This window comes from Pipistrellus kuhlii, unplaced genomic scaffold, assembly GCF_014108245.1.
Source record: "Pipistrellus kuhlii isolate mPipKuh1 unplaced genomic scaffold, mPipKuh1.p scaffold_m20_p_4, whole genome shotgun sequence".
In the NCBI taxonomy this organism is placed as follows: Eukaryota; Metazoa; Chordata; class Mammalia; order Chiroptera; family Vespertilionidae; genus Pipistrellus; species Pipistrellus kuhlii.
This window is the reverse complement of record NW_023425540.1, coordinates 34,498,043-34,520,271: the sequence shown is the minus strand read 5'-3', so window position 1 is coordinate 34,520,271 and position 22,229 is coordinate 34,498,043. Positions and strand designations below refer to the sequence as shown.

The 22,229-nt window shown below is 39.4% G+C and overlaps 1 protein-coding gene across 7 annotated transcripts in view; it reads right to left on the bottom strand.

Moving 5' to 3' along the window:
- The window catches only part of ARHGEF28 (Rho guanine nucleotide exchange factor 28), a 238,305-nt gene that overhangs the window by 152,199 nt on the left and 63,877 nt on the right, over nucleotides 1-22,229 (bottom strand). For all 7 annotated transcript variants that reach the window (XM_036410844.2, XM_036410855.2, XM_036410845.2 and 4 more), the window contains exons 3-4: nucleotides 3,448-3,595; nucleotides 1,008-1,301 (exon numbers count right to left, since the gene is read on the bottom strand). In XM_036410844.2, the coding sequence (XP_036266737.1) occupies nucleotides 1,008-1,301; nucleotides 3,448-3,595 (442 nt within the window). The remainder of the gene's footprint in view (nucleotides 1-1,007; nucleotides 1,302-3,447; nucleotides 3,596-22,229) is intronic.

Here is a 22,229-nt window from a genome sequence, read left to right as displayed (position 1 = left end):
CACACAGGAGTCAGACATGCTTAATGCTGAACTGGGCTTGTGACTTCTCTCATTTGAAGTCTTAAAAAATAAGAAACATTCTTAAGCGTCCAGGAGAGTTTTAGTATATCCCTGATTAGCAAAAAGAAACAGAGATCCTCTTTGATTGTAACTATGGCCATATAATTCTGCTTACAAAAATCATACCTCTTTACCTACAGTAGTGCATTTAATGTTATTCATGATCAAATTTAAATCAACCTGTAACAGTCTGCCATTTTCAATCTATTTCCAGATTTTTATCAGGAAGCAAAAACTCATGAAAATAGCATTTTTCAACCACAAAACTAAAGTCATGGGAAGAACACAGGAAAGCAGCAATAGTATATGTCATGTTCAAAAATATACAGAGCAACATCTCTGTAGTTCCAACAAAATTATGTCATTTGTGCCACATAAAAAGCATCCATTGAACAGTTTAGCCTCATGCCTCGTATGGGCTTATGTACAACATCATCTCTGCTCACACATTCCAAATGGTTGGTGTTTACAGTCTATTCAGTCTTTTCATAAATAAGAGGCATCCAGTGGTAACTCCAGAAGTTAGTACAAATATATATGAATCCTTGCAGTGACACTGACATTTTTAAAGCTGTCAGCACAATGGTTACATTTCCTTCATGGCCACATTTTGTCTAAATGTCCCACAGAGTTGGCTACATGCTCTTCACTGCCCATGACTCCACCTACTTGGACACAGGCAGTAATATCCCCTTCTCCCAGCAAACGTGCTGAGGGAAGTGGAGTCACAGCCCAGAGCAGCTGACTCACAAGCCTTCCACAAAGAACAGCCCTTTTCTCCACCGCCTGGAACAGAGATGGAGAAACCAGCCCAGAGATGAGTGGCTCAGGACCTCAGGAAAACCAGCCAACAGATCAGGGCTTGGGTCACAAGTGGGTAGGAAAACAGACAATAAATTGTAAGACATATTCTGAACTTGACACAGAGAGGAGACATGAAGACTCACCTTTAAGTGAAGAATGTCCCAAGACAGTCCACCCAAGAGGCAACTCCAGATGGGTCAGTGCCTGCACAAGTTCCTCGTCCAAAGCAGGCAGCGCTCCCACCGTCAGGGCAAACGGGGTCAGCAAGGTCTGATGGCTGCTGGCAGTGAGGCGATCGGCCTGGGTGACCAGCAGGCGGGCCAGCCTGCAGGCCATGTTGTCCACGTAGGTCACGGAACCCGAGCCCATGGTCACCGGGGAGTAACCTTCTGAGCAGAGGCACACGGACACCGTCACCGTCTCCTGAAGCCCGTGGCCTGGACGACAAGACAGCGAACAGTTCACCCGGAGTCTGTGCGAGATGCTGTCACCTGCCTCACCGCTCTACCTACACAGACCACATGCTCCAGGAGACGGAGGCAGAAAAGGAACACAACCAGTTACTTTTAAATGTTGCCGAGCCTGTAGGGCCAAATTAAAGCCAACTCATCTTCTTGCAGTGACGCCTGATTTAAAGCCAACCTTCATGAACTCTGAGCATTTCGGAATCTATTCTCTAAAGATTACCAGACACTGTTATTTGGCATACTTCGCCTTTTCCATCTACCCCACCCCCTGAATTCAAGTTTTTCATCTTAAAGGTCTCTGCCCTTTTCTGCTCTCCTCTTTCCTCCTGAGACACACATTTTTATGTACTTATTTAGATGACAGTTTTATGAAATAGCACAACATGGTGAGCCAAGTTCACCCTCATTCCACAGAGCTCCACTGAATATGAGTCGGGACGGGTAATGACGACTCAAGAGAAACATTTATATATATTGTTCAGTGTCTCTCCCCTCTCCCCCCCCCCCATGTCTGACAATGGTCTCTCTGTCTTGCGGGTGTTCTTATCACCCCTGTTGTGGGTGGTCACCTAATCCTGCTGTCTATTCCCCCTCTCTTCTTTCATCTTGCCAAGGTTGGTGAACTTCTGTCTTTATACTACCCTTGGCAGAATTTCCAGGAATTAGTACCACCCAATCTCTGTAATTATGGTAATCATAGCTGGACAGAAGGTTAGCGTTCAGTCACCACTGGTCCCCAAGCATATGCCTAATGCACGCAAGTCATTCCTGCTCTGTCTTACTCTCCAAAGCCTTTCCCCAAATGCGATGCGCCCAGGCCTCAAGGAACAAGAGCATCCCAGGTTAGTAAGCAGGGACTACTGCCATTTTCACATTGACTTTTTTTAAATGGTCTAATGTGCTGGCACAGAACACAGCCCCCTCCTCAGCCCACGTCTGCCCAATATGTCACACAGAAATCTGTCCTACATACTTCTGAACGGTTACCCAGGGAAATGTAAGGCTCAGAGACAGGCACTGCCACCTATTGAAGGTAAAAACCCTCACTTCTAAGCAGGCCACAATAAGGTTTTATTTATTTGTTTGTTTGTTTGTTTGTTTATTTTGTAAAGATGGGAGTTGTTGAACCAGAGAGAGAAGTACTTAAAAGTGCCCACAGAACAACATATGGATTCAAGCCCAGGTAGCTGGAAGGTCTTTGTACATCTCTACAGTTCTTACTATGCCTACATTCACATGTTTACTGTCTGCCTTCTTTCATCAAGGAATATACACACCAGAAGCACTGAGAACATTTTTTCTCTAAAATGAGGCCAATCTTACAGATAAGAAAATTTGATGTTTCTCAGTGCCCTATGATACGATTTAAGAGTAACTCAAAAACCCAATGTTAAATAAAACTTAACAATGACAAACAGAAACTACAAAACCCAGCTAGAGCTTTCTGTCACAATGTACAACCCACACCCCAGTGAAAACACAAAACAATTGTATTTGAAATGGGCCATTAGCTCGTGATAACACATTAACATGACATAGCAGTTTGTCATCTGTCACCATGGTGATTGAAGAAGATATCTGGGAGAATTACAGATTTTAGAACATAACAGGTTGGGTGGTGGGAAGAGAAAGTTCTGGAGGCTGAGATCCAGCAAGGAAGCATCTGGATGGACAGGGTGCCAGGTAAGGAACCCCAGCCACCAAAAGGAGCGAGCAGGGAGAGGCAGACCGTAGGCCTGGACTGGCCACAGGGAATGAGGAAGGGAGAAAGAAGACAGATTCAACGTCCGTCTGCCTGAGCCAACCCTGGCAATGGGACTGGGACTACAGGAGGTGATCCCAAGATACAGTGACACCTCCACTGCACTGCATCCAAAGCACACCCAGCGTTGAGAGTTGATGGAAGGCTAGCTGCTCAGAGAGCTGCAGACACAACTGGAAGAACCTGGGACGGGAGCTAACCCTCCCTAACACACACAGACACATGCACCCTCACTCACTCATTTCTGGGAAGCGCCGTTGACTTTCTCTCCCTGGCTTTCTTCCCAGCCTCTGTCCCTGGTGGGAAGACGCTTACAGACAGATTTCCCAATGCTCAGTAGGGAAGACACCTCACCTGGAATGCTGGACTGGAGAACGTTGTCCTCTGTGCGCTCGGCAATCATCACGTGCCTCTGCTGAGATCCGTTATAAATAAAGTAAAACTCGGCGTCTTTAGGAAGATAGACATTTTTGTCAAACTTCGCACAGACCGTCATCTGCCCCTGAAAAATGAACAAGGTGGGGCATCATCACACTTGCTCATCCTGGCTCTGGGAAACCGGGGCAGTCTGTCATGTTCACTTCTCGTGAGAGCGCTCAAATAGTACGAATCCGTCTTTTCAACAGCAACGTTTGGGTGCTTTCTGATATACTGAAATATGAGTGTCAGAGCTGGTTTGTTCTGTTTTGAACATTGAAGGAGTTTAGAATGTAGTGAAGGTATTTTTCTGGTTCATTTAGGTGATGTGGAAACGTGGCACTTTGTCTTTTACTCTGTTTGAATTGCTACCTGATGAGCAGCATTACTTGTATTCATTTTTTTCTTCTCCCTGAGACACCACCCTGGCATAAAGATTCAAAATGATTATTCTTTAGCTATGGCCCTACCCTGGACTACACTCATCAGAGTCTGTTGTGAGAACCTTAAGTGTTCGCACATGTTGCCAAATAAATAGCCACATGTTACCACGCTCGCAGAGCCTTTTCCAGTAGCTATTTGTCCTCTCTGAGGGATTTCCAAGTCCTCCCTCTCATCTGGCCTGGCCTCATTCTTCCTCTTGAGAGCTTCTGGTTGGACAGGCGCTGCCGCCCTGAGCCACCAGGGCACACTCTGAGGAAGGAAGGCGTAAGGAGGAAGCAGGCACAGCAGGCTGATGCTCTCCAACACAGGACCATGGTGGGGTGGGGAGGAGGCTGTGAGGAAGGGCTACATCAGCAGTGCTTTCAAGAGAGCACCAGCGATGGAGGAGCCTGCCAGTTGATCTTGGGACTTTGGAGGATTCCAGACACTCCCTTAGCTCAAACATAAAATGGGTAATACATAAAATGGGGACCTCCAGGGAGAGGGTGCGTTCTGCCCAGCCTGTGGGAAGTGCCGGGAAATGGAGTCCAGGAGGTGGGAAAGGTTGCTCTCTCTGGAGGCCTCCTGAGCTCAGCCAGTGTGGAGGCGCACCTGGGCTTCTGGGTGCCGGCCCACAAAAACAAACCCACCTCTGAACACGCCTCACCCTGGGATGCGGGGAAAGGGAACAGAGAAAAGCAAGGCAGTCTCTTTCACAGCTGCTTGCCTTTGATGGACATTAGCATGTTATTCCCTAGGATCTCAAGAGTCAGGCGGATCAGTATCAAAACCAGAATCAAACTGGAGCTCCAATTTCCAGTCACCACATGGTCAGCTCTTCTAAAATGTTAAAAATAAGAAGGCTATGTTTTTCTAGTAGTTTGCGATCCACACCACGCATGAAATATTATCTTAAATTTTGGATTGGTATAAACACAAAATGTGAAGTTCTTTAAAAATAAGTCACCAGTTCCCAATTTTGAATGGTCCTGTCTCTGCGTGAGTTTGCACACACGCGCACAAACATAATCAATAGAAAGTAACATGCCAAGAAAAATCTTCCATACAATAGCTTCAAAAAAAAGTCCAGGAAGAGGATCTGAAAAGCAAGAAAAACAATAACAACAGTCTGACATGACTGAGAGAGGAAACTTAGATGAAATTCCATTTCCTAAAAAAGGAAGAACAGCTTGCTTTAGTCATGCTCCTGGTTGCTAAAGGGGCTGTTAATGACTCACAGACAGAATCTGGCCCGACCTGCTGATTTATTTTTTTTAATAGAAAACATATTGTGTAAATAGATCAAAGTTTTTCACAGATCACAAGGATATCTAGTCTGTATCTATTCAAAACAATGATCATATTACTATATTATCTGATTGGGTGAATAAGAACTGCAACTTATGAAAGAGCTTAACTACAACCCTTTTCAATGTGATCCAAGACAGTAGTTTTACAGTTCAGTTATGCCTCCCTTTCAAGACCATACCATGCTTTACATTGATAAAAGACGATAAACAACAGTCAGGTCAGAAACTATACCTGTCCATTAAAGAGAGATGCCCAGAATTCCTGGCATTAAGAATAATATTCAGCATAAAAGGGAGTTATTATTTACTAATCAGCAGGACATGGTATAATTACAGAAGTAGGAAAGGGGGTGATAAAAAAAAAAAAAGAAAAGAAAAAGAAAGAAAGAAAGAAAACCAACAGAGAGAGACTCAATGAGAGAGAAGAAGGGGAGGGGAGGAAGGAAGGGCACAGAAATGGCAAAGAGAGAAAGAGGAAGACAGGAAAGAAAATGTGGTCTCATACAGCTTAACAAAAGGAAGGTAAACGACCTCGTCAAAAAATGGGCAAAGGACCTAGACAGACACTTCGAAAAGGACATACAGAAGACCGAGAGATATATGAAAAAATGCTCAAAGTCACTACTCATCCAAGAGATGCAAATTGAAACAGCACTGAGATACCATCTCACACCTGTCAGGTGGCTATCAATAACAAATCAACAAACAACAAGTGCTGGCAAGGATGTGGAGAAAAAGGAACCCTTTTACACTGCTGGTGGGAATGCAGACTGGTGTAACCACTGTGGAGAACAATATGGCGTTTCCTCAAAAAATTAAAAATAGAACTCCCATTTGACCCTGCGATCCCAGTTCTAGGAATATATCCCAAGAAGCTGGAAACACAGATCAGAAAGGATATATGTACCCCTAAGTTCATAGCAGCACAAAGAAAGAACTCTGACCATTCGCAACAGCATGGATGGACCTGGAGAGCATTATGCTAAGTGAAATAAGCCAGTCAGAGAAAGATAAATATCACATGATCTCACTCATTTGTGGAATATAATGAACAAAAGTAGATCCAGAGACACAGAAGCATCAAACAGACAGCCAAACCTCAGAGGGAAGGCAGGAAAGGGCGGGAGGGTAGGGGTAAGAGATCAACCAACGGACTTGTACACCTGCATATAAGCACAACCAATGTGCTGGGGGGTGGGAGTGGCTGGGTAGAGGTCAATGAGGGAAAAATGAGACATATGTAATACTTTTTCAACAATAAAGAATTTACATTTTTTTAATGTGACCTATGAAAGAACATTTTCATTCAGAAAAATTAAAGTTCAAAGGTTTAAATATCACTCCAAATGAGTTCAGTAGGAGGAATGGGCTTCTCCAACTGTGCTGAGGACCCAGGTACAACATAATCAGCCAGATGTGGAAATTTTTCACTATGATTGGGGTCTTCCTCTTCACTGTGGCCACTGAAAATATGCCACTTTACTTAAAGGGCCACTAATTTTATTACTGGCAAAGATAAATTCGAGTGTACAGAATTCCAGTGTGCCTCCATCATTTCTCCATCTGGATTCAATCGCACGCTTTGTTTTAAGCAACTGAAAACTATAAACTTTCCTAAGTGAATTTGTTGGCATCAATACCAGAATCACTCTGCTTCTGCCCAGAAATAACAGAGATGTGTTATCACCTCTCTGTCAATTCACTGTTTCCCAAATAAAAAAACACTCGGCTATTTCACTGAAACTTCTGGAAACAATAAGAGGCATAATAGGCAAAATTATCTCCCCAAATTTATCTATAAATTGAATGTACTCTAATCAAAACCCGAAGTGAATTTTTCAAATAAAATTCAACAAGCTTATTCTAAAGTTCATCTGGAAAAATAAATATTCAAGATTTGAAACAAATGTTTTGAGAAAGAATGATGTTTGAACTGGGGAGGGGCAGGGTGAGCCTGGAGATCAGAACTTACCTCTCAAAACATACAAGGAAACCATGGAAATTTAAACAGTGCAATGGTGGCACACAGAGAGACCACTAGGTACAGAGTCCAGAAACAGAAGCATGGAAATTATGTAATAAAGGTGGCATTTCAAATCAGTAGGGAAAGAATGTTCTACTCAATAAATAGTTTTGAAACAATAGCTCTCCATGAGGGACAAAAACATTCTTCATTTCAAGCAGTTAAATTCCCAATTAATGTAAAATTGGACATAACTCATAAGTACCTAAAATAGAAGACTATCTAACATTATTCATTATTGAACAAAATGGTAGCAATTAAAGATATCTATATTTCATCTATATGGACACCACTCTAATGTATCAACAGATTCTCATTTTTCCTCTTTCCTTCCAGTCTTTGTTCAATGTACAGCTAAAAATTACAGAGCTATACTCATGGCATAAATACACGTCACATATGACTATGCTTTGCTCTCTTCTGTGAAAAAAAAAAATTCCATGTTGTTACAATCTATGGCACTATTTTTAATTGCATTCCATCAAGTATTTGATGCTCTGTGACTTAATAATATACCCTATTGTACATTAAGGGTATTTGTAGTTTAACATTACAAAAAAATACTACAATAAACATTTTCATGTACGTTGTTTCTATGCTTTAAATCACTTTTTAGAATAAAATTCCAGAAATGGTCCAAGAATGTGAAGAATTGTCACAAATTGCAAAACTGCTTTCCAAAAATGTTACATCAACTTTCATCACAACCTGTACTGGGCAAGCGTATTATTTTCATCCCAGCTTTGCCAAAACGGTCTTTTTTAGTATATCCTAAATTAACAGATAATAAACAGTCCTCATTGATTTCATTTGTATTTTCCATTGCCACTGAAATTTATTGCCCACTTTTATAAAAGTCTGTTACTAACAGGTGCCATCGTTGTTAGTGGCCTGATTAAATTTCTACTTATAGGATTCTAGTTGTTCCTCTTTTATTCACCTTGGCCTTAAGCAGATCAAAATTTCCACTTTCCCAAGTGAACCAAGTGAGATCAGCATCAGGATCATCCCCTTTCCCCTCTGAAGAGTGAAGGTGCACCGCCTACCGCCTTCTCATGGCCAAATAAAAAGCACTCGGCTACTCCTGCAAGACCTCTGAAGGTCAAGTAACGTGGAAACAGGAATGACAAATGTAAACAAGAAAAGCTGAACTGAGTATAATCATACTAAATATACCTCAATATAAGCTCAAACAAAAAACATCAAGTAAATTACACCAACATTTTTTTTCACCATCAAGCAGCCCCCTAGATAAATTCTTCTTGCAAAACTTATCAATAATTCTCAAAGACCAAGCTTTCTGCATGAAATGCTACAACATTTATGAATTTCTTCTCAAAGAACCAAATAGATATTAAATGTTTCTGCCACCTGAAACTATCGATATTTCATCCTACTCGCCTACTCCTCTTCCAATGGCACTTAAGATGAAAGTGGTCCTGGACACTGAGGTGTACATTCTCAGTGTTTTTCCATCCATAACAGTCCCAGCTCAGGATCTGGAATTGTTTAGATCCAGGAAGAAATAACAAAATGTCTTTTTTTTTTTTTTTTTTTTTTTTTTTTTTTTTTTTTTTTAAGGAAAGTAAACTAAAATGACCTAGAAGACTTTAGATATTTCTTCAGAAATGGCCCTTGGGGTAGGAATGGCTTCCATTTCCTAACAAGATGAAATAAAGCACATTAGGTCAGTATGTTTGCTGTAGAAAATGAAAACAGAAAAATTGAGAAGTCATTCATAAAGTGAACTATGGAAATTAGGATAAATATAATAAAACTCCAGAAAGTGGAGGACCAGATATATTATAGAAGCCAGAAAGAAAATAATTGATTACCTAAAATTTCATTACTAACAAAAATATTCTTAAAAATAAAGATGAAATCAAAATATTTAAGACAAATGTTGAGAGAATTCATTACCAGCAGGCCAGCACTAAAATACTAGAGGTCATTTACGTAAGCACAAGTAAAATGATCTCCAACAGCAAGAGGAAATGAGGAATAGTAAAATGGATAAATATGTGAATATAATTAATATCTAATGTACAAATGATAATTATAATGTCAAGAATTAAAAATATTTGTAGAACTATAATGTTGGACAATACTGATATAAAAGGGAGATGGAATTAAAGAACCTAGCAGTTTTGGAAAAGTATATTCTATTCATAATATATCAAATATACATGTTTTTACTATCAGTGGAATAGTAAAAAGAATATATAATTAACAAGTTCTAGAGGAAAAAAGCTAAATAGAAAATATTTAATCAAAAATATAAGACAGAAGAAATAAAAAACATAAAATGTGTGTCAAATAGAGAATTCTATCAAATTCAACTATATTAGCAATTATATTAAGTGTAAATGAACTAACTGATCCCAATAGTCATTATGACATTTCATCTTTTAAACCTCGAAAACAGTAACAATACCTACGTGCTGCTTGCAAGAGAGACAGTTAAAAAAAAAAAAAAAAAAACACAGAAAACTTAAAAGTAAAAATATATACTAAATTATACTAACCAAAACAAAGCTATTATGGCCAAAATGATATCAGCCAAAAAGCAGTTTTCAAAGCAAGACATATTATGAAAGCTAGAGAAACTTTTCATCATAAGAAGTGTCAATTGAACAGGATGTTATCATAGTATTAAATCTGTATGCTTCAGAATATAAAGGAAATATGAACAAATCCAAAAGAGGAGATAGACAAGTCCATACCACAATGGGAGACTTTAGCTTGCCTCTCCCAACAGCTGATAGGACAAACAGATAAAAACTATCAAGGACACACAATTAACATTATTTCTAATAAAAAGGAATAATTACCATAAGTTAAATGTGCACAATAATATTTATTTTAAAAGGTATCCATCATTCAAACTCTACATCAAACTCAGCTAAACAAATTCAAATATTCTTGATAACTTTCACACTTGATGGAATGATTCACCGCATAAAACTGAAAAAGCCTTTGTTCTGTAATACAGCTAAATTGAGCAAAACACAATTCATGGCAGAGGTCAGTAAATGACTCCAGATTCCTCACGAGACCAGACTCAGGCTTTGAAAAGCTCCTCAGCTTGCTTCCTTTTTTAATCACTCACTCACAGATTCCATAAAAAAACATAGGACTCCTACAAATTAAAAACAAATACCTGACATTTTAAGCAGATCATAAGAGTAAATATATTGATTTGGGTATAAGAATATTTAAATTGCAATCTCTACTCTTACATTATCCCAATATTTCTTGAGAAATAAAGGTCCTGCACTTGGTTTCAAAATAATCAAATGCAAAAATAAAGAAGGAAGCAAACTGCAGTTAATAGTTGGATGCCAGCCCTAACCGGTTTGGCTCAGTGGATAGAGCGTCCATCAGCCTTCGGACTGAAGGGTCCCAGGTTCAATTCTGGTAAAGGGCATGTACCTTGGTTGTGGGCACATCCCAGTGGGGAGTGTGCAGGAGGCAGCTGATCAATATTTCTCTCTCATTGATGTTTCTAACTCTCTATCCCTCGCCCTTCCTCTCTGTAAAAAATCAATAAAATATTTTTTTAAATAGTTGGACACCAATTAGGATTTTAATCAAGAATCAGCTAAGCATGAGTCATCACTGAGACTAAAATGCTAATTCTGCCCAACTGTACATTGATGAAAATCTGGTGATTCCATTAAGAATGAGTTGGGGGGAGGGGGAATGAGGAGAGGGGTTATGGGAGGATGAGGACACGTATGTAACAACCTAATCAATAAAGAAATTTAAAAGAAAAGAATGAGTATGGACGGCTCTCTTTTACACCTATCAGACATATCTGAGCCATGGAGTGCTTTAATGTAAATACAGGCTAAACTGACAACAGGTTCAGAGGAAAATGACAAGGATGCAGTAGGGACTCAAAAACCATGCTGTCACATAAGGAACAATTGAAGGAACTGGGGCTGTTTTGTCAAAGAAGAAAAGACTCCTGTGTAAACTGTCACGGTTGCAAATATGCGAGGGTCTGTCATGTGGACAAGGGATTAGACATGTTCTGCAGGTCCCAGGGGGAAAGCCTGAAACAATGGAGGGAAGGACAGGACACAGTTCAGGTCCACAGCGAGAGCCTTGTACGGATCAGAGATGACCAAGGATGACAAGAACTGCTTCAGCTCAGGAGGAATAAGCACTACCAGGAAATGGTGGTTTGTCTTTGCTTTGCTTGTTTGTTTGTTCTAAGGAAGAATGGGACTAAATATCTAGCCTTGAAAGGCTAGAACCTATGATACCTGATATATAACTCTACATTAATAGCTTCCATATGAAAAAATAAATGGGTGGCTCTAGATAAGTGTGTTTTGTGTTCTTTTTTATTATTATTATTAATTTCTCCCTCATTCTCTTGCTTTGGTTTACTGCCTAGCTCTTTGGATTAATGTTCAGTTTATTTCAATTATCAGCATTAGTGGTTCTCAAACTGAGATCAGGAAAACTCTACATTCTAAAGGAAGAATGTTAAGCATTTTAATATCCCATTTAAATTTCATTTTGAAAAATATGTTTTCGATTACTTTTAACCTAAAAAATAATGCATTTACTTAAATTTACTATTTACCAAATTTTTATACAATGATCGCCCAGCAGGTGTGGCTCAGTGGTTGAGCATCAACCAGGAACCAAATAGTCGCTGGTTTGATTCCAGGTCAGGGAACATGCCCAGGTTGTGTGCTTGATCCCCAGAACAGGGTGTGCAGACGACAGCTGATTGATGATGTTCCTCTCACATAAATGTTTCTCTCTATCCCTCTCCCTTGCTCTCTCTCAATAAAAATATTTTTTAATTAATGTTTTATAGACTAGAGAAGACCTGAACTGCCAGGCTAAGTCATTGCTCTCAACGCATTAGTTAATTAATATAATAAATTTAAACTTGGAGAATATATTTGTAATAAAGTTTTTTATCAAGTTTATATATTAAAGCCCTTCATAATACTTTGGAAAAGATTTATATATACTTAAGAAAGAAAAAAAAAGTTGAAGCACTATCTGCTTAGGGTCTCTAAGGCCCCAATGTTAGTTTATATTGGAAGATAAAGTTCTATTAGCTCATTTTATATTTTATATTTCAAATAAGCTTTACATTTGCAACATAGTAAAGATATAATTTCAAACTCAGGTGGAACCTATGCAGATAATTGTACAAGATTATTACTTAACACCTGAAGTCTAGGATTTATGTCAAACCAAGATTATCTGAAGATCAGTGCAGATCAGCGGACAGCAATGAATGTGCCAAACCAACACCAAGACTCTACCTATGTTTCTGTGAATTGACCTCTCCTGGGCAAAGAGCAGTGACACAACAGTCTGCATTCTTACTTCAGGTAGACCACACAGCTCCTGTATTCCACAGGCTCTCTCTCTTATGAAAGTATTATACAAAAGAAGGAAGTCCGTGGAGGAGGAAGGGTCCCCTGGGGGTCAGAGGTTACAGCTCTTCTCACAAACAACTTTGGGCGGTGGGAAGAGTATTGGCCCTTTGCCCCTCCGATCTATCTGACCAGCATCAGTGCCAGAACCACCCCCTTCACCCTCTATCCTCATCACACAGAGGCACATACACACACACACACACACACACACACACACTCATACATATGCACACATACACATACATCAGACCACTCGTAAGAGCACTGAAAATTTTGCCAAGCAATGGCCCATGCAAAATAAAAGAATCATGGAATCCTCACTAAGAGAAGCATAGATTCAGAAATTTACAAAATATAGAGCTACAAGAAGGCATAGAGCACATCTAGATCAAAACCCTTACATAGAGCACATCTAGATCAAAACCTTTACCTGAGAGTGTAGAAACTGAAGGTAACCTGTTCTGGGTCCCACCACACACCAGACCTAAAGCAGAACTGGGTCTTTACCCTCCATCCAGTATTCTTCCGACTTGCCGGAAGAGCTATTGCCTCTGAGTCCCTCTCTCACCCCCACCCCCTACCGTGAGTCCCCACTCCCCCTACAGGGACTAGAAAGAACCTTTATGGAAACAAGTCAGATAATTCCTGAATACCCACCCCCACAATACCAATAGTCCTCCACTCTCTTGTCTCTTCTCTACCTAAACTCCCATCACCTTTGTCTAACTACAGAGCATCTCAGGGCCTGCTACTTTTCCCTGTACTCATTTCCTTCTCGAATCTGCACAAGCAGGTAACAGCCAGCTCAGTCATAGCACGGTCACCAACGAAGCCAAAGAAACAAGAGAGGCAGGGCCATGAAGAAGGGACATGGGAGCTCAGTGCAGCACAGCTCGAAAGGGGGCCTGGAAAGAAAGACAAAGACAGGAGGATGAGGGCTCCGTGGGGAGGGAAAGAGAAAGCAGCAGGGGTGGGCGTGGGAGTAATGACAATGACAAGAGGAGAAAGAGCTGCAAAAGAAAAAAGAAAAAAGCAACATGGAATTTGCCTCGGGAAAAGGGAAAAAATGCTGGAAAATAAATAGATAAATGAAAATAAGCAGAAGAGAGATATTCACACTACCAGAAACCTCAATCTGGAAACACTTATAAAAAAGAAGAGCATGGGGAGGAAAGTGAGCTGAATATTGAAGCTGACAAAAAACATTTCATCTGATCAAAATCAAGAACTAAAGGCAAAAGAAGCTCATGGAATGTGTCCTTTTGGGACACGTCATAAAGGGGAGAAGGGGGTGTATGTTTTTTCCAAACTACTCACATCCAACTAATCGTCACACCCGCATCTGGTATAATATATAACAATGTAGGGATGGGGGGGAGGGAAGGGGGCACCCTCCATTTCTTTCGCATTCTCACTCCAACTTTAGAGTCGGCAATAGCTTTAGAATGCAGGATCCCAACTTTCTGCCCCTTACTTAAGACTCTGAATCTTCCAGTCAATTGGATGGGGCTCTCGGACAGCGAAAAACAGGACCTACATGCAGAGCTGCCAATGCTGGCTTCACCGGAAGTACCATTCAACCAGAAGTCCATTGGAGTCACTCCCCTTGTCCTAATTCAACACAAAGCCCGAAGTACAAGAACAACGTTGGTAACAGCAAACACAGAGAACAATCTCCAAAGCCTGAGCATGCCATTAATCTTATTAAGAATAATAATACCTCTCATTGTAACTATAAAATAAGCATAAAGAATATATAATAGTTGACAATACTATAGTAACTATTGATAGTGCCAGGTGGGCACTTGAATTATCAGAGGGAACACTTTGTAACCTATATGAATGTCTATCCACTGTGCTGTATACCTGAAACTACAATAATACCAAAAAAGTGCTGAATGCTAACTGTAATAAAAATAAAATTTTTTAAAAAATAATAATACCATCCATTTTCTTAACACTTCACTATTTACAAGGCACTTCTGCATATGCTATCCTATTTGAGTCTCACATCCTTCAGAGACACAAACAAGGGAAGGAGTGGCCCACAGTGTCCCAACTGGCCAGACCCAGCCCTTAAGTCTCCCCATTCATTCATTTATTCATTCCAGAAAGACTTTCATTTCTCTGTGACTTAATTTCCTTTCCTCATCTGTAAAATGGGGTTAAGAATTAATACTCTTTCTTTATACAGTACTTCAGTGAGAGTCAAATGAGATAATACTTAACTGTACCTGATATAGAGTAAGACTTCAGTAAGTGTTGAACAGCTATCCAGGCCTAAGCATGGCACTCAAATCTTCACTTCCATTCCATTGGCAAGAACTCACCTACAAAGAGTAACTGGGAAACATTTCATAGCTTTCCATGTGACAGAAGGCAGGAATGGTTTGGTTATAGCTCAATTTCTGCCATAGCCTCAGGCACAATTACAGAAAACACCTAAGAGCTAAATACATCACTAAATCTTTGTAATCAAATTTGAATAAATATCTCTCTTCCTCTCTATCTCTATCTCTATCTCTAACTCTATACCTCTCTCTCCAATTTTACCCCATAGTGCCAGAGTTGTACACTTGCAAGTGTCCCTTAATTCAGAAAAGAGAGGAGCTGGGAAAGAACACTTTCATCAATAGAGAATTATTTAGATAATAAAGAAAAGTTTTGTTATTTTAAATGTCATTTCTAATGATAAAGGATATTTCTGACACTGCAGATTAGATTATGCCATTTACCCTGGGCCTCTTGAGGTTACTCAAAAGCACAGCACAACTAATGAATACTTAAAGTTTTCCACAGGCATATGACTTTTACAATTTACTGATCAGGGAGGCACATTCATTCTTGTTCCATAACTACCCTACAAAATCAACAACTCAAAGAGGAGTTTGCTGGCCACATGGTACTAGTAACTATGGATCTCCTGAAGTACATGACAACACAGAGCATGTCAGCTACTCTGCTAACTGTGCCAGTGTCCCAGGTATTTCCTTAAACCTGAATGAGTAGTTAATATTACATGAGACCCCTTCTCTCTGCAAAAGCACAGCTCCAAGATTTACAATAATCTGTGTTTTTAAAGATATTTAACTGAAGAAATCTTCAAGTTGTAGTAAGCCCTGATGTTATCTCATTCCAGGATAGACTTGGATTATTCTTATCACAGAGAACATCAAAAGCCTTCTACATTTCTGGATAAGAGATTTAAGTTGTTTTTTGTTTTAAGGCTTAAAGGCAGGTAAAGGGGGGGAAAACTAAAGAATTTCAACTGATCATTACAGTAAAAATAATCCAGTTCAAAGATTCAAACTGTCCCAAACACATTCAAGAGGCTGGTCTTCAACTATTTGATTAAAGACACAACACAAAATAAGTAAAAAGACCAAAGGATTCTAAACAGGTGGGTACTTTTTCGGGTAACCTCAAGAATAACTTTTTTCTTTTTCAGCTCTAAAGTTTGAAACCACTAAAGACATCACTCTTTATAGAAATTCTTCTTCATCGCAATTTTAACCTGTACTGACTACAGGAGCTTCCAGGGACCACCCTCCCTCTCGGCCGTGCGAGCTCACCTTAACAGGGTGAGAAGCATTTTTATCCCAACTCCTCTTCTGTGAGAACATACAGTGTGTCTGCCTGGGAAGCTTGCTGTTTTAAAAACTCTGGGTTTAAGGATACATTGAGTAGGTTTCAATACATTTTTATTTTACAAACTTATAAACAGAATTACAACCTACAAGTTTATATTTTTAAAACTATAAACAGCCATAAACTATAAATCATATGTATGTTAATGTCCTCATTTAAACCTCACAAAACTGATTTTTATCCAGGATTATAGTGATGTTTTTAAAGACACTTTTCATTGAATTCCACTGCAAACTACTCTTGGTAAATCTATTTAATCATTACAATAACACTGCAAGGTGACTTTTATCATTCCCATTTATAGTCTAAGAAAGTGGGGCTCAGTACGAGTTAGCACGTCATGACTGGGGTTTGAGTTCAGGTCTATCTACTGCTTGCTATTATTTCAAGATCACAATAATTGTTAGTGTAGCCATAGGTATTTACAGGCTCCCAAACACAAGCCCCAACTTGTGAACTTCCACTCTCTCTAAATAAATATATAATCCACAGAGTTTTGATGAAACTGACTTCGTAGTATAATTTGGACACCTATTGAGGAAATGAAGGTATTGCCTACATAATATAAAAAGGCATAATGTGATCAGTAACTAAGTGAGAAATTTAATATGTTTTGACTGTGCATTGAAATAAAAGGTTGTATAATTTTGAAGAATACAAATTAAAGGATTGTGATCTACATGACTTTTAGAAATAAAAAACCTAGAGAGTGAGAATTTTTCTACCCTTATTACTGTCCTGGAGGCAAGAAGACGCAAGCAACTAATCTGAGTGATTCAAACGGTTTGACAATAGAGGCCCACAAGTGGATACTGCAGCTCCCTAAAGAAGCATTTGCAGCCCAGGGAACATGTCCTAGTCATCCTCATCATTAGAGCATCTTTGAACACAGGCTATATTATTTATCACTATTGACCAATATGCCAAGCCCAGCTCTAACTGCTTCCAACATACTAACTTATTCAATCCCACAACAATCCTTTGAAGTAGGGGTTCAAGTATAACACCTATTTGACAAATGAGGAAACTGAGGCAGGGAGTGCTTAAATAATGTATCCAAGGTGACACAGTCAAGTCCTTACAAAGATACAGTTATGCACATTGGCAATCCCTACAGGCTCTTCAAAACCTGTGATGCCAAGATGAGCCTCTAGCTATATATACCTACTGGTGTGTTAATATTTTCCAGTCCCCGTAATACTTACAAGGCCCTTCATAATTCCCATAGCTTTCTACCGTTTCCTAACTTTCTGCTCATCTTTACTACCTGTTTCCTTGACTGCACTTTGAGCTGTATAACTCACATTATAAGGCCCAGCACCATATTCTTCTTTTGTTTCTTAAGGCAAGTTTACAGACCTTTGGTCAACCATCCTGCATCAAAACTGCTCCTTTAGAACACAAGGGAAAAGGTGGAAAGAGCAGCCACAGAAAAAACATGATGTGCAGAACACACTTAACCCAGGGCCACTTGGCAGCTCCCTCACTGACTGATCTCATCGGGATTCCCAATGGGCACCTTCTCTTGGCCAGATCACTGGGTACCCTGTGTCTGGTGGAGAGTGCGTACTAGTTCTCTGTGGCTGAGAATATTCTTCAGCATTCTGAACAAGAGAAAAAAATATTAACCTTTCCATTTATCTTCGTTCTATGGGATAAGTTTAAAGAGGGTTTTGTTGAATTATTCTCTGCACTGTTCTCTATATTTCTAACATTTTATAATGTAAGAACTTCTTTAAAATCAGGTTTTAATAATAGATTTATATAACATATCTGACTTTTAAAAAATTGAATTTTCAGACTTGTAAAGCAAAGGAGTTGATCCAAGATATGTAGAGGCACCACTGTGACTGGTTTCTTTACTATTGGGGGATTTTTAAAAAATTGTTTTAACAACAGAAGTTAAAAAGAAAAAAAAGAAAGAAAAAAAAAAAAGGCAGAGCTATCCTGTTCTACATGTTTACTAATGGTTTCAATAGCTGTCCTTATCCAATTTACAAATGACAGGGGCAAAACTGGGAGGGTCAGTTACTGCAAATCAAGACTCAAAGAACAGGGCCAACACTAACAAGAGAAACTTCCCAACTCTCAATGGAAGTATTGTACTTTACGGAAAACTGGGCAGCTCAACAAAGATGGACGAGGACCAAGGAGTCATCACCGGTGTGGGAAGGACCTAGAGACTCCCAACGGCAGTAGCCTCGGGCTGGTCAACGGTATAACACAGCTGTCCAAAACAAGCTGAGGCCAGCCGAGACTGTCGGACAGGGTCCAGACAAGGAAAGGAATAGTCCCACTGCCCTTCGCGTGGACCAGACCTGCCAGGGTTTTGTTTTATTAGGCACCACATGTTCACTGGCTGGGGAGGGAGGGTCACCAGGGTAATAACAGCTCTCAAACTCACATCGTGTGAGGAAAGACTGTTGAAATCAGGGGTTTTCTCTGGCAAAGAGAATCCTTATTAGCGAGACATGAAAGCTGTTCTCCAACTTTTGAGGGACTGTGTACAAGAAAGAGCAGTTTTCCTATACCGTGTCTCAGGGGCAAAACTCAGTCGAGAGAATGACCACAGGCAGATTTTACACCACAATTCAAAATTATTTGTAATAAATAAAACAGTCCAAATGTGGATGCTCTTCCTTATCGGGTAAACAGATATCTCTCCACCAATAGCAGTGATGTCCCAGGTCATTCCTACAGAAAAGATTCCATGATGAAAATGACAAACACACGCTGGACACACAGGGCTTTCCCCCTTTGCTTATATTTAGAGAACCACAAAAGCCCAATTAGAAATGGTCACAAAAGATCATTTCATGCCCTCCCCCTAATTCTGAGCAGACACAGCCAAATTCCCCCACGAGGAGCACTGTAAAAGGTTCTCTTTATGTATGTCCAAGATGTTATTTCCTCCCTTCTTAGTGTTCCCATTGTCCTGGCTTTTCAGGAAGTTCTTCCTGGTGTATAACCAGAATTTCTCTTGCTCCCATTAAACCAGTTCATATGGATACCAAATGGGCTCTGTTATGATCATGACATGAGAACAAATGACCTAATAACATATACTAAAGGAAAGTATTTGAAAAATAAATATTAAGCACTGAATTTTAAAATATGCCCAATTTCTAAATGCCAAATGCCATTCAGAAAATGCTAAAAAAAAAAAAAAAAAAAAAAAAAATTGCAAGACCAGTTTACACACTTTCTACTCTGAGTGCAAACACTGACCTTCTTGTGTGTAAGCTCTGCTGTTCTTTTCAGACCCAGCTTTCTGTCTGTGAGCAGAAGGAACAAGACTGAAATTTAATGTGTTTAGATTCACATCACTCAAAACTGAGAGGAAACTACTGTTGGGCAGCAGGGATACGGGAGAGCTTTAAAAGGCTAGTGTCAACATGACATACTTAAAAATGCCTAGTTTGCTTAACAGGTACCAAAATACAAATTAAATAAAACATGGTGTTCTCTCATTTCCTTAGGAACTAGATAAGTTGCCCGAATACAAAGCCACCTTGAAATACTGCTTAGCGTAGAACTCGGGTGGGCCGTATTCCTAGCAACTTACACGCTGCTCAGTAAATGATCGCATACCTGGTTGGTACACTCCTGCACCAAACTAATTTGCCTACTTGTGAACCAACCAATTTCCCATGAAAACTCCTGACTTCCCAACTAACTCAAAAGGATATTCTAGATTCTTTTTAAATGTTTTCCTTACAATACTCTGGTTTCTCTAAATGCTTTCCTTACAGAAATGAAACTAAAAAAAATGCTCCAAATCAACTCTTTCAAAAGAAATTGTTATCTGTTGCTGCTACCGCTGCGTCATAGATATGTCTATCAGCAAGACAACAAACTAGTATCTACATTTTGTTTACAGGTTGGCCAGCCATGCCTAGCAGGCAAGGAGTTCAGAGCCCAGATGTTCCAGAGAACTTCTTTTCCTGCTCAAGACTGAACCCTGGGCTCCTCTGTTCTGGACTAGCAGTGAGTTTTTTACTCTATCGAGGGGTTCACTGGCATGTCATTCTCTCTCTCCCTCCTCCTCTTCCTCCTCCTCCTCTTTCTTCTGATCAGCAGCTGCCAGAGACTGGGGTTAGAGGAGACTGTGGCTACAAAAAGAGGCCACAGGGGGTAGTTCTGGGGGCAATGGAAATGTACTGTATCTAGTTTTTGATATTGGTTACAGGACTATATGCATTTGGTCAAAACTCAGAACAATACACCAAAAAGGGAAAATTTTATTATGTGCACTTTATACCTTAACAAACTTGACTTTAAAAAAAACTCTTTGCAACTAAAAGTCTATTTGTGGCCAGTACATACTGTGTTCTATACAATTTCTTTTTCTAAAATGTACATATGGTTTTTTTAAAGTGTTTTTTGTTTTTTGTTTTTGTTTTTTGTTTTTTTAGGATTGCATAATCATCCACCTAGAGGACACAAAATTCTGAAGGAATGTGAAACTGAATGAGAATTTTTAATATGGATGAGTGGATTACATAAGGTTCAGACCTATCCTAATTTAATACCCCTACAGTCCCTGCCAGGGGCACCTTTGTGAACCACTAGATAGCATAGCACTAGAGAGAAGACGCTCAAAAGGAAGTAGGAGAGAAATGTTTCCTAGCCTAATTCTTTCAGGAAGGCAGCCCAAATGCAAATTCTGGAACCCACTCCAGAGAGCCAGGGCTCTGGTAGTAGTTGAGCACTTTTAATTTCCCTAATGTGTACACTAGAACCATTTCTAGACCAATTAATGTGTGACTAAGCAGTTGCCAGGCCAATTTCTTTGCTCAATTTAGGGCTTAAAATGCCCTCCACACCCCTGTGATGTTACGAAAGTGCTCCTGAGAGGTGTGGGAGGAGATTTAGAATGGCTTAGCCTGCTAAACCAATTTGGAAACAAGAAACTTTCTCTTGAAGCTTAATGAGGAAACTGGATTTTTGTTTTGTTTTGTCCTTTTTTTTCTCTTTTCATTTAGAAGAGTGTACAAATAAGCCTTAACTGATTCTTGGCGTGAGCATAAAAGGGTATAATTAGACCCAAGATGTAAAAACTAGTTTTTATAAAGTAGAAAATTGTTGTTGCTATGAAACATTCTTTTTCTCCAAAAGGAAGAGAGTGATATTCATTTTTCTTGTCTATGAAGAAGAATGGAAGCTGGCTTAGGACAGGTAAAGGAAAATTACTGGGCTACACATTAATCTCTTTCTTAGACACTGTAAAAATATAAAATTTTCTTAAAATGTGGACTGAAAGAAATTTTCATATTATATAAGAAAAGGCGACCAGCACATTGATATTCTTAAAAGAGAATGTTATGATTAATTAAGAGATTAAATTATTTTAAGGCCTCAAAAAGGACTGTCTACATCAAAAGAAAGATTATCCTAATTTGTTCATTAAATTAGATCATCAAAGAATTACTGCTTTAAAACTTGATTGGTCTTGTTTTTATACACACACACACACACACACACACACATACCCCTTTACTTTATTGTATTTTAAATTAAATTCTGAGTTAATAAGGATTTATCATAAAATAGACAGCCTTGTGTCTGACTGTTTCTCATCAGGCTTTTCTGGATATTTAACCCATATCAGGGGTAGCACTGTGTGATTTAAACGAGCGTCCAAACATACAATAATAAATGCAAGTAAGACAATTCACACCAATTAATTCCATGTCCTACTCAAAGCAAACAGGATCTTCCTAAAAGATAAAGAAAGTGTTATATATTTTGAAAAATACTCGGTGAAATGAGAGACAAAAATGTTTATGTGGAAACTTGCTTCGGCTGCAGGTCAAGAGAGCTGGGCCATTCTGCTCTCCTCCACTCCACAAATACTTAGGGAGTTTTTCCAGTCTGACCATCTCAGGGTATCCATTAAAT